Raw genomic sequence first — 13,164 nt, 5'->3', positions numbered from 1 at the left:
CGATTCAAACCTGGACCCAATTACCTTTTTCCCCCCAAGTCGTTTCAATACTTCATTTGGTATTTAAACATGTGGGCTTCAGACAAATAGTCAGCCATCACTCGTTATGCTGTCTCATTAACCTAAGTCTCAAACAGTCACACGCGGCTGTTTGTGATTTCATTTGGGATTTGAGGAAGTTACCATGTTACTGCAGAATAATACAAAAGTGTCTCTGTTGAACAGTTTGTGTAAGCAATATTTTGCATGGAAGTACAACTATTTTTGAAAGTAACAGATGCAGGAAATGGAAGTTTTAAGGCAAAGAAAAACACAAATATAATCACTGAAACCATCCAGTTTTCTGTAAGGGTGAAGGGCAGCATCCTGAAGGCCGTGCAGTTTACCCCTCAGGAGGGGTATCTTGAATAAATACGATTATTTAATACAAAACACACGAGAGAAGTGGAAACAGAACCAGCAATTCTGAACAGACGCTATGGCTGGAGTGTAGATAAAACTTTTACTTTTTCCAATAAATGCAGAACATCGAGCTAAAACAACTGCCTGCCCCCTGTTTTATCAACACCCCCCACCTTTCGCTTCGCCAATTCTCTGTTTCAATGTTACAGAACGACCACGAGCGACTAACAAGCTACACCACAACATTACTAACTGGCTTGTTCGCTAACCAAAAACATCAGGAAGCATGTTAAGGGAAAAAAAGCTGCCTGTTCAGTTAATATTAAGAAAGGAGAGTAAAATTAAAACCAATTACACAAAAAAAAAAAATCACAAAACAAAAGTGACAATCAAAGCAAAAATTATACGTCTAGTCTTCATGCTACCTGCATGTAACGTCCACCAGCTATGGGTGGCAAAGTCAGATCAGACCTGATTTGTTCAAAAGAAAATAAGAGTTTAAGAAATCAAAGACAAACTCTTCTGCATGGGATTCACTTCTTTCAATTAAATCTTACGATCACAAATGCAGTCAGGGCTGCTGGAATCACCGGCTCTTATTTAAAGTGTCCACCCCCACCTCCCCCAGAAGACAGCGTGTTGATCTTCTTTCTTCCTCCTTTTTATCGGGTTTGCTCAACTGTGGAAAGACAAAGCAGAGTGTCTCAGACCATCAGCTGGCTGTCGAGTGACGCGGAGCTGACACACCGGGCCAGGTGAAGGACAGCTGACACACCGGGCCAGGTGAAGGACAGCTGACACACCAGGCCAGGTGAAGGACAGCTGACACAGCCACACTCGCTCTGCCAGGAGAGGGTGTTGATGTAAAACACAGGCAACTGTGTAACATGCCAACACCTCACAGGAAGTCGTTATGTTGCTGATTCAGTCCTCTACACTTTCAGCTTTTGAATGTTTATAGCAATCCTGGCCAATCTTATCTGCAAAGGGCCAGTGTGTATACAGGTTTTTGGGGTCACCTTTAGGTCAGCTGTTCAAACCCAGGTGTGAGGACTCTTCAGCCAATCAGTCCTCTAGTAATCTAATTAGGGAGTTGCAACGAAAACCCACAAACACAGCGGCCCTTTCTGGATTTCCCACCCTGGTGTACAGACACCCTCAGACGACAGGGCAGAGCTTAAGTGCTGTGTTGAGAGGCCGTTCACTGCACATTTGCACAGAACAATAGCAGGGAACTTGCTCCAACTACTATCAATTACACCATCGTAACAGGCAACAGACACACAAACAGACTGTGTCAACACTAAGCCTTTCAAGTCCAACCAGTTTTATTACGACATCAAACATTCTCACGTCTCTTATGAACATTCAGCTCTAATCCTAGCATTGGTTGGGTTATTTTTTGTGGAGAAGGGTGCTTTTTATTATTTCCACCAGTGGTCTACTGGGATTATGTAACCTGCTCAGTTACTTATTTATGCAAACTGGGCCAATGATTTGCATGCATTTCCCTACACGTTCATCATACTTAGATCTGTACACCACAGCAATATGCTGACACTTCACTAACAGTTTCTGAATTTAGATACCCATATGACTATGAGAGTTTAAATATATTTTTAATCAAATGCATTACCCCGAGGACCCACTGCTGTCCTGGTAATCTTGTTTATATTTTGCTGGTTCCTAGACAGAAGTACAGCCCCCCCGTGTTACTGAGTCAAATGGGCTGGGCTTGCACCGCCGGAATGTGGCCCGGCTGGGTGGGGTCACTCACTGTAGGAGGAGATGTCGATCTCCTCGGGGAGCTCGCTGATGTTGACCTCGAAGCGGTCCTGCACGTCGTTCAGCGTGCGCGCGTCGTTCTCATCGGACACGAACGTGATGGCCAAGCCCTTGGTCCCAAACCGGCCCGCCCTGGCCACCTGGATGGTGACATGGGATACCCTCCTGAGGTCCTCAGACTGCAGGAATCACACCCCCCCCCTATACCCTCCTGAGGTCCTCAGAGTGCAGGAATCACACACCCCCCCCCTATACCCTCCTGAGGTCCTCAGACTGCGGGAATCACACACCCTCCCTATACCCTCCTGAGGTCCTCAGACTTTGGGAATCACACACCCTCCCTATACCCTCCTGAGGTCCTCAGACTTTGGGAATCACACACCCTCCCTATACCCTCCTGAGGTCCTCAGACTTTGGGAATCACACACCCTCCCCATACCCTCCTGAGGTCCTCAGACTTTGGGAATCACACACCCTCCCTATACCCTCCTGAGGTCCTCAGACTGCGGGAATCACACACCCTCCCCATACCCTCCTGAGGTCCTCAGACTGCGGGAATCACACACCCTCCCCATACCCTCCTGAGGTCCTCAGACTTTGGGAATCACACACCCTCCCTATACCCTCCTGAGGTCCTCAGACTGCGGGAATCACACACCCTCCCCATACCCTCCTGAGGTCCTCAGACTTTGGGAATCACACACCCTCCCTATACCCTCCTGAGGTCCTCAGACTTTGGGAATCACACACCCCCCCTATACCCTCCTGAGGTCCTCAGACTGCGGGAATCACACACCCTCCCTATACCCTCCTGAGGTCCTCAGACTGCGGGAATCACACACCCTCCCCATACCCTCCTGAGGTCCTCAGACTGCAGGAATCACACACCCCCCCTATACCCTCCTGAGGTCCTCAGACTGCGGGAATCACACACCCTCCCCATACCCTCCTGAGGTCCTCAGACTTTGGGAATCACACATCCTCCCTATACCCTCCTGAGGTCCTCAGACTTTGGGAATCACACATCCTCCCTATACCCTCCTGAGGTCCTCAGACTTTGGGAATCACACACCCCCCCTATACCCTCCTGAGGTCCTCAGACTGCGGGAATCACACACCCTCCCCATACCCTCCTGAGGTCCTCAGACTGCAGGAATCACACATCCTCCCTATACCCTCCTGAGGTCCTCAGACTTTGGGAATCACACACCCTCCCTATACCCTCCTGAGGTCCTCAGACTTTGGGAATCACACACCCTCCCTATACCCTCCTGAGGTCCTCAGACTTTGGGAATCACACATCCTCCATCATTGTAAAAGCTGCCTTTAAAACTCCATTGTTTATACCGTCCATGTTCTGTTCGGTACAGATTCTGTGTGTACATTCGCAATGAGGGCCAGCTGATTGAGGCCAGCGTGTTACCCTGTGTAAGTAGGTGTCCGAGTCCTCTGGCATGTCGTAGTTGAAGGCGATGTTGACTCTCTCGATGTCCATCCCACGGCCGAACAGATTGGTGGCCACCAGAATTCGCCGCTGGAAGTCCTTGAACTGCTGGTATCGGGCCAGCCTGCAGCGGGGTGGTGGGTCGCATAAAGGGAGGAACTTGTTCACATACTGCAAAGTTAACGAGCGTCTACAGCTTCCGGGTCCAAACAACGGCTCGTTTCTTAACGCATCGACCACGTGAAGGGCGGGAGGCCGGTTTCCACGGAGACGTAAGGGGTGCAAGAGCGTACACAATGGCTCTACAGAGGAGCGCCGCGGGGACAATGCACAAAAGGGGCACGTGCAGACAGCGGCTGGCGGTACCTCTCCTCCTGGGGCATGCCGCGGTGGATGCCGATGGCCGGGAAGTTCTGCTCCACCAGCAGCTGGGCCAGAGCCACGCAGCGCTGCACCGACTTCACGAAGATCACCACCTGGCACAAGGAACCACGGTCAGAGGAACGTCCTCCTTACCCTCAACACGCACCCACGGGCTCTGCCGGTCTGCATCCTATCTGACAGCTTTGTATATCTAGCATTTCCACTCACAGTCTTATTTTTCTAGTTAGCCGCTGTGCACTGACTGCATCTGAAATGCTTGAAGCTCCAAACATCGTGAACATCTTATCCACAACTCCTACCTCATGACTGCCTGAAACCCCTGTTTCCAGGCTACCAGAGAATTATGAGCCATAAATTTCATCACATTCTCTGCCGACTTCTGGCTACGGTGCTGCTTGTGCCGTGAAAGCAGATGGTGCTTTCAGCCTAAATTACTTCCCTAACTACAGAAACTAGGTTATTTCTCTGTATATGTTCAGGGACATCAAGAAGCACAGGCAGTGTTAAGATCATTACACATATCATGGCTTATATTAATTTAACTTACACGCAGAAGCATTTCAGCATAATGATGCAGAGAAGTCATCAGTTTATGTTTTAAAGAAAACCATCAAAGCCATCTTGGTGGGTGGGGGATCTCAAGTCCAGGAGTTGAACACACAGTCTTATTAGCATACACAGCTGCTTATGGGGCATTTATATGTCTGGTCGCTTAGTAACTTGTCGGCATCATTTTTCCCCATTGTTGAACCTTTTTATGGCCTCAGCTGAAGCAGCTGGTTACAACGCCAATGCCCCAGTGCAGTGATGGGGGCACTGGCCAGGAGGGTAGCCCATCCTGTGGTCTGTGTGGACCCCAATGCCCCAGTGCAGTGATGGGGGCACTGGCCAGGAGGGTAGCCCATCCTGTGGTCTGTGTGGACCCCAATGCCCCAGTGCAGTGATGGGGCACTGGCCAGGAGGGTAGCCCATCCTGTGGTCTGTGTGGACCCCAATGCCCCAGTGCAGTGATGGGGGCACTGGCCAGGAGGGTAGCCCATCCTGTGGTCTGTGTGGACCCCAATGCCCCAGTGCAGTTATGGGGGCACTGGCCAGGAGGGTAGCCCATCCTGTGGTCTGTGTGGACCCCAATGCCCCAGTGCAGTGATGGGGGCACTGGCCAGGAGGGGAGCCCATCCTGTGGTCTGTGTGGACCCCAATGCCCCAGTGCAGTGATGGGGGCACTGGCCAGGAGGGGAGCCCATCCTGTGGTCTGTGTGGACCCCAATGCCCCAGTGCAGTGATGGGGGCACTGGCCAGGAGGGTAGCCCATCCTGTGGTCTGTGTGGACCCCAATGCCCCAGTGCAGTGATGGGGGCACTGGCCAGGAGGGGAGCCCATCCTGTGGTCTGTGTGGACCCCAATGCCCCAGTGCAGTGATGGGGGCACTGGCCAGGAGGGTAGCCCATCCTGTGGTCTGTGTGGACCCCAATGCCCCAGTGTAGTGACAGGGACATACCCTTAAGTACCACACTACATGTTGGTCTCATGCAGAGGTGGAAAGTTTAGGTCCAGAAAGTATAAGTCCAGACCAAGATTTTGTTTCAACCAACCAATTGAGTACTCTGTGAAGTGGGGTTGTTTAAGAGTCGTCAGTCTTCCCTGGGATTTCCTGAGACCAGAGGTGGAAACGTCAGGTCCAGGAAATATGAATCCAGACCAGGATTTTGTTTCAACCAACCAGTATACTGTGAATGTAACAACTTATACTCAACTGGTTGGTTGAAGTCAAATCATGGTCCAGATTTGTACTTTCTGGACCTGAACTTTCCACCTCTGGAGTCAGGAAGACTGAAGACTGTTAAACAACCCCAGTCCACTTGGTTTCAGAAATGGTGCAACAAAACATGACCTGAGGAGGAGGGTCTCCCCACCCCGTTACCTGGTTGAACTCCAACACATCCAGCAGGTCAAAGAGCTTCCTGTTCTTCTCGTTGTCCTTCAGCTTGACATAGTACTGCTGCAGCCCATGCAGGGTTAGCTTGGTCTCATCGTCCACAAAGATTTCCATTGGCTGAGGTGTGCAGGAGAGGGATTGGGGGAATATGCACAGGTATGGAAAGTGTGTGTGTGGTGTGGGTTTGCGTTAGGAAGGGTGCAATGAGAAATGATGGGAGTTATTAACCAATGAAGGGGTCGGAAGAAGAGGAGAGAATGAGAGTCATGGATCCATGGCGATGGATGTGATGGGTGGAGGAGAAGAGAGAAAGGTAGGGAGAGAGGGATGAAGGTTAGAGAACACACGCCCCTCCCTGCCTGCAAAAGGAATCTGGCGGGATTATCACACACAACTGTCAACACCAAGATAACAAACGCATCACACACATAGCATGCAGACTGAGAAACTCTACTGTACGTGTGCATGTCAACACACCACAAAAAATATCACAAACGAACATAAAAACTCACATAAGCACCAGAGCAGGTTACAGAAGCTGTGCAAGTTATGACAGCTATATCTAATCGGTTATTTTTTATTTTTTTTTACCAATCATTTATTTTTCTTCTGTGGCAATTTAGATAATCACACAAATTCACTAATTCACCACCACAGTTCCTCATTTAACAACCTGCACACCGATTCACTGCCAAGTTACTGATCAGCTCTTCATTTCTGAAACACCTCTGGGTGTTCTTTGGGGGAAAAATGAACCCAAACTACAAATGTTTATGAAACCATGATCTACCTTCCCAGCTAATCCCATAAAAAGGTTAAATAACAGGGAAATGCTCAGAGGGAATTGTGCGAGACTACAAAATACTGGCAGCTGTTCTTCTGGAAATTACACACAAGCAGTATCATTGTATTACTTTAGAAAATAAATCATGTATCATTTACTGCAGCTTACAACCATCTAACCAGGATGAACATGAAGGGATCTGCTGATATAAAATCATAACACAGCCATATGAGTTTAGACTGAGGTTGCATTTGATCAGTGTAGTGATTAGACAGATTTTTATTTCTACTCTGGTCCTGAATTCATCTTGACAGGGATAGACTGAATTATCGATTTAAAATCAGGCGAAACTGAAAGCCATCAATTCTTATTTGACTGAAGAACACACATCAAGTTAGTTAACTTTAATATCCATCCATCATATAACCAGAGGTGGAAAGTCCAGGTTCAGAAAGTAAAAATCCATACCAAGATTTTGTTTCAGCCAACCACTTGAGTATAATGGGTACTGGTTGGTTGAAATAAAATCTTGGTCTGGATTTTTACTTTCTGAACCTGGACTTTCCACCTCTACATTTAATTACTTATCCTGGTCTCAGGCAGCATATGACACTTGGCTGGTTTTGAACATTAATATACTTATGAGGTACTAGAACCATATTATTCAAATCACGGTCCTCGAGGTCCGAGCACTGCTGGTTTTCCAGCCTTCCTTTACCTGTCAGTCAGGTGTGAAGCCTCTGACCAATCAGAATCAGTAATTATTAAACAACTACCTCGGGGAACTGAAAACAAGGCCTGGATTTGGAATCGAGGTCCAGATTTGAAGAGCCCTGTACTAGAATGAAAACCTATTTATTTTTCCTCAAAAAAAAAAAAAAATCAAAATCAAAAGTCTTCTTGTTTTAAATAATAATTCTATATATTCATTCCAACACAAATTGATCGGGGCTTGTCTCAATATAAAACCCTGCATCCATTTTCTATATTTCCTACACCTGCTAATCCTATGCAGGGTGGTGGGGGTCCGGAGCCCATCCCGGAAGCTATGGGTGCAAAGCAGGAAACAACCCAGGATGGGGCGCCAACCCTTCACAGGGAATTATAAAACCAAAGGTATTTTATAAAAATTAAAATCTATTTACACATCTTTTCTGCACACAACATGAAACTGACACAAATTTTTAAAAAAACCCAGCCAAGATGTTTAGTTTAACTTAATTGTGCAGATCCGTTCAGCAAATAGCTACTGAACATTAAGTAATTAGAGCTGTTTGGACAAACACCAGCACACAAGGCCTGCAATGTCTGAGCCACAGCACAGATTATAAAATTACACTGTATTCCAGGCTTTAATTAGTTGCATTAAAGAACCATTTTGGTTTAAATGTACCTTATTAAATCACATTACATCGATATTTTGTCCATGTTTCCCTAACAGAGTCACCTTAGAGAGAGCACTGGATCAGGTCCACAGCTTTACAATGGATTTATGGTTACAAGTCATCTTGTCTTCTCCCTTAAGCCAAAGCAGTGAGGCTACACTGTTCTTTTTTCCCGCCAAAGAACAACCATGGGTGTGGCCTTCAAAATCATGGCCAAATGCCAGGGTTAGCCCCATCCACGGGGGCCTGAAGTCATGTGATCTCCTTAGAACTTAAACAAGGAACATTCACTTACCTACTGCAAAAAATCAGTCAAGAAATGTCCTAGGCACTCACTGTGCGTCTCACTGTCTGAAAGTGCCTCTGGAGGTCTGTCCCATCCTCCTGTCCGTCATCTAAACTTCAGTCTGGCATCATATCAAGTTCCTCCAAGTCAAAGTCCTCATTCCAGCCTAACTACTCTTCACAGCCCTCTTTTCTGAACTGTATTCAGGTAATCCTCATCCTGCCACAAACTGATCCAAGATCAGTCGTGCAGGAGGCTCAGGCTTCACTGAGATTCTTCCCGCTAATGTGAATCTGGCAGTTGGTGAGGGCAGTCCAGAGTACGATTTTCATCTCCTATAATGTCTGTACAGGAATGTGTCCACCTATGCAGTGAGGAGCATCTAGTCTGTGTCTGGGGTATGGAGTTACGCTCTGGAGTTAAGTCTGATGTAAGGCAGGCATACACAAGAATTTGTTTTAAACCATAATAAGCATGTGAAGAGTCGCTAACTTAGCTAGTGGCTGTCCGCTAAGTGTTTCCATGAACCTCTCCTCTGTGTGTGTGTCCAGCAGAATCAAACATGTAAAAATGCATGATATAGCAGTGGGTAAACTTGATTTCTGTGTACTTGTCAGAAAATAACTTTAGCAGTATTTCACCTAATCTAAAGAGTTATGTGACTGAGTACTAATTTAAATGGGCTGGCTTGCATCATGATGCATTATTGAGGGAAAGGATGAGTGCTGTGCATCTGCCAATGATTTCCTGAAACTTCAAGACTTCCTTTATACAGCGAACTGGCTTTTGGGTACAGATCTGCAAAGAGGGAACTTGTTTTTGGATGATTTTCTCGGAGGGCTTCGTTTCAACCCTATCTGCACCCGCGCCTCTCCTCTCCATTCTCTCGTGTCTTTTGCTTCTCTTTTTCCGTCATCTCGTCCCTCCCGCTCAGGTCTTCCGCAGCTCAGCCCTCCCTGCCATGCTGGGAGTGGTTCCCTGAACCCGCGCGCGTCTTGTCTACGTCTGCAGACCGAGAACTCGCTCCAATCACAGGCGCTCATTCTCGGTGGGGCATGTTGGGTCTGTGGGGTGACTGGCCTTGGCAGCCATGTAAGATACCTCAGATATGCAGCTAAACGTGTCTGTACCCCCCCCTCTCACTTGTTTGCCCTTTTCTTTTTTTGGTAACATTTTGTTTTTCATACACAGACCTCCGAGTCATCAGGCTCCCATATTTGCCTCCAAAATATAAAACTTTCTATGCCTATTAACCAAGAGCTTGCTGTAATGTTACGGGTTTCATATTCAGACAGCGAATTGCCTTCTTGCATTACGGTCATTTTCTGTCAGCAGAAATAACAGGATGGAAGGAATGTTATTGCTATACTCAGATAACTGTGTGTGACAAGAGGTCTATTTTAAAAATCAAGTGTGTCTCGGGTCGCTTTGCAGAGGCCTTTCAAAAACCCTCCAAAAAAATCTCTGTATGACTGCTTCTGGCTTAGAGCCCGACTCTGAGCAGCTGGTGAGGATCGCGGTACGAGTGAAGTTTTACGCTAAAGTAGCACTGTGTATCTGAGCCTGCCATCTAATCCATTTTGGTGTTAAGCTGGTTCAGTATTATAAGCACTGTGTTCACCATCTTTAGGGAGTGGATAGTTTTTACATTGTTGCAGTAAGTGCCAATTTAGCCTGGGGATTGGGGAAGGCGAAGCTAAAGGCCAGACGTCACCCTTCAGCCTTTTGGGGTCATGTTTGACAGAGTGGGGCTGTGTGTGTCTATCAGCTCCGTAAGGCATCTGCCAATGAGCAGTTCATGCAGCATCAGCCAGTGTGCAGTGCCCAGTATGTCGACCCCCCAACACGCATGCGACTTCACGGCATGCAGAGTGTGTCATTAGTGTGTGTGTGGGGGGGGGGCATAAATGTGTTCTGATCCTGGCTTCTGAACGCTCGGATTTTGATGTCCGAAAATAAGACTGCACCCCGCTCTCAGAGTGGTCTGCTCCCTCACAGCTACTCTGTGACCTCATAGACCTCTCTCCCCTCCTCCTTTTCTATGAGGCGGGTGTAGGGGGGGGGGGGGGTACGAGGACGGTAGTGGGAGGAGCAGTAGGTAGGGAGGGGAGACGAGGTCTAATTACATCTTGCATGAACTTTCTGCAGACGGGTCGGATCTCTTTGCTCAGGGTGGCGCTGAACATCATGACTTGTTTCTCGTGGGGAGTCATGCGGAAAATCTCCTGGACGTCTCGGCGCATGTCTACGGGGGTGAGCGTGCAGAAGGGGAGGGAGAGAGCGTTAAAATGTGGCTGAGACGGGGGCAGGCTGCCGCCAATACCGAGGGCACACAGGAGCATGAAGGCCAGCTCTCTGAAATCAACACAAGTGTAAAACAGGCAGTAAAGGAGATAAAGGGGTTAATGAAAGTTGCAGTAAGAATTAATGCAAATTTCTAAACTGTAACGTTTCTCTTCCTCTCAGGTCATCCCATTTTAATTCAATAAATAGCCCTTGCATCACAGCTGAAGATTTTGATTAAATTTGGCATCTGAATGCGAAATGGCATACCTTACAGAGCTGAGAAATGTTTATTATTGAAAAAAATGCCTGAGATACGAATGCCTTTTCTACACTGCAGGTAGCAAAAATAAAATAAGATATTTTTTGCTACCTGCAGTGTAGAAAAGATGCTATATATCAAGGAGATTTTTGTTCTTCAAATAAACAGAAAACATTGGAGCTCTGGAAGTTATGTGTACGCCAAAATAAAAAAAATGCACTGCAAAAACACTCTTTTGGAAATTGGGTAAATGACCTTCTCCACCAATCACAAAGGCATGGAGGTCACATGACCATCACAGGTGGATCACTGTAATATTGATGCAGCAGCCTCACAATGGCATGCAAATGTGGGTGCAAGGAACATTTGAGTCAACTGCACAGGAATAACTTTACTAATTCCAGTAAAGCGCGGGGGGATGGGTGCCGATCTGTGCACAGGAGCAGAATCCTCACCCAGCTGCTCCAGCATCTTGTCGCATTCGTCCAGGATGAAGTGCTTGATGTGACGCAGGTTAAGGCTTTTATTGCGGGACAGAGCCAGAATTCGGCCTGGGGTGCCCACGACCACGTGGGGACTCTCTCTCTTCAGCACTTCCTCATCTTTCTTGATGGACAGGCCCCCGAAAAAGACCCCCACCTGGTAGAGCGGGTGATGGGCAGTGAAATGAGTGTCTGAGAGGGGCACTGGGCCAAAAAGAAGGGAGAGGGGGGCCATCCCAGTACCTTAACTGCAGGCATGTATTTGGAGAAGCGCTCGTACTCCTTGCTGATCTGAAAAGCTAGCTCCCGGGTGTGACACATCACCAACACGGACACCTGCGAGACACAACACAAAAGAATGAAACAAAGAGCCAAAGTGGCATCTTACAGGTTCCAGCGCCACTGGATATTATTAAATCCCAAGGCTGTTTACCTGACCAGTGACAGGCTCCAGCTGCTGGAGGGTGGCCAGAACAAACACTGCAGTCTTTCCCATGCCAGATTTTGCCTGGCACAGAACATCCATTCCAAGTATGGCTTGAGGGATGCACTCATGCTGAACTGGGAAAGAAAGCCAAACACCAGATAAACTTTCTTTAAATACTACTACACAGTAGTTTTCTGCAGGATTTGTTTTTTGGTATTGGTATATCTCACTACAGAATACAGCGACCCCTGTAGGTGCAACAGAGCAGTACTTTTTTTGCGCTTACCTTCAGAGGGATGCTCAAACCCACAGTCCACGATGGCTCTCAAGAGCTCTGGCTTTAACAGGAAGTCCCGGAATCCCGAGGAGTGGATGGAAACATAGGAGCCTTTAAGCCCTTCTTTGCGGAGTGAGAGAGCGTCCCCACCAGTTCCCCCGATGCCCCCATCTCCGACCCCGCCTCCTCCGTCCACTTCATCTTCCTCATAATCCAAGAGCTCATTTTCCACGTCATTCTCAGTCATTGTCAAAGTAGCTGGTGTAATTAATAAACGATTACATGAAAATTACATCACGGTAATTGTAACAATAAAAACTATCTAAATAACCTTCATTGTATTGTCGTTAGTTCTCTTTTCTATAGACACCGTCGTTAGAAATATGGATGCTACGATGTTTTGAACAATATAGAAACCCAATGGAAATTTTGACTTTCGTCTAATTTCTTTATTGAAAGCAACTCACACAGCATAAAATCTGTAAAATGTAACTTTAACGTATAAGTTTTTGTCTAGTCAACCCATGCCGTAATTTGGACCATAAGTACTAGCCAGAGCTACACATTTAAGACCAAATTAAATGTAGCTCAGCTAGCGTCGTCGATAACATTTGGGGGAGAAAAAAATCTATCAGCTGGTTATCACTGAGAAAGCAACTAACTAACAAATCCAAAAAACGACACTGACTCTCTTTAATGGGACAAATGATTGGCGGTGTTTTTGCTATTTTTGTCATTTTATGCCCCCTGCCCGCTGGCGTGTTCGGTTGCAGTGGAGACAGCAAATAACATTCACATAAATACTACGCGCGCACACGCGGATGCAAAAGTTCTGAAATTAAAAATGATAAATCCATTCACTTGCTTATGTGCAGTAAGTGATTATTTACCTTAGTCCTGAAACACTAACGCAGAAATACACACGAAGCTCAGCTCGAATTGGGTTCCTAGTTTCGTCATCAACATGCGCCATAAAGCCTTGGACGATGGACCCATGGAAGTTGTACGTAAATGTTGCCTAAGAATA

At 47.0% G+C, this 13,164-nt stretch overlaps 1 protein-coding gene across 1 annotated transcript; it reads right to left on the bottom strand.

The window, feature by feature from the left end:
* Positions 1-483: 483 nt before the first annotated feature.
* ddx39b (DEAD (Asp-Glu-Ala-Asp) box polypeptide 39B) lies at positions 484-13,152 on the bottom strand. Its single transcript, XM_023809867.2, has 11 exons — positions 13,028-13,152; positions 12,147-12,395; positions 11,867-11,994; positions 11,677-11,769; positions 11,407-11,590; positions 10,533-10,651; positions 5,937-6,068; positions 3,998-4,107; positions 3,611-3,755; positions 2,180-2,327; positions 484-1,081 (listed from the first exon to the last, which is right to left on the bottom strand). The coding sequence occupies exons 2-11, from the start codon at positions 12,382-12,384 to the stop codon at positions 1,065-1,067; spliced, it is 1,314 nt and encodes a 437-aa protein (XP_023665635.1). The 5' UTR covers positions 12,385-12,395; positions 13,028-13,152; the 3' UTR covers positions 484-1,064.
* Positions 13,153-13,164: the final 12 nt, after the last annotated feature.

Source organism: Paramormyrops kingsleyae, chromosome 23 (assembly GCF_048594095.1).
Source record: "Paramormyrops kingsleyae isolate MSU_618 chromosome 23, PKINGS_0.4, whole genome shotgun sequence".
Lineage (NCBI taxonomy): Eukaryota > Metazoa > Chordata > Actinopteri > Osteoglossiformes > Mormyridae > Paramormyrops > Paramormyrops kingsleyae.
The sequence above is the reverse complement of the archived record's forward strand: the minus strand, read 5'-3'. Positions and strand labels throughout refer to the sequence as shown.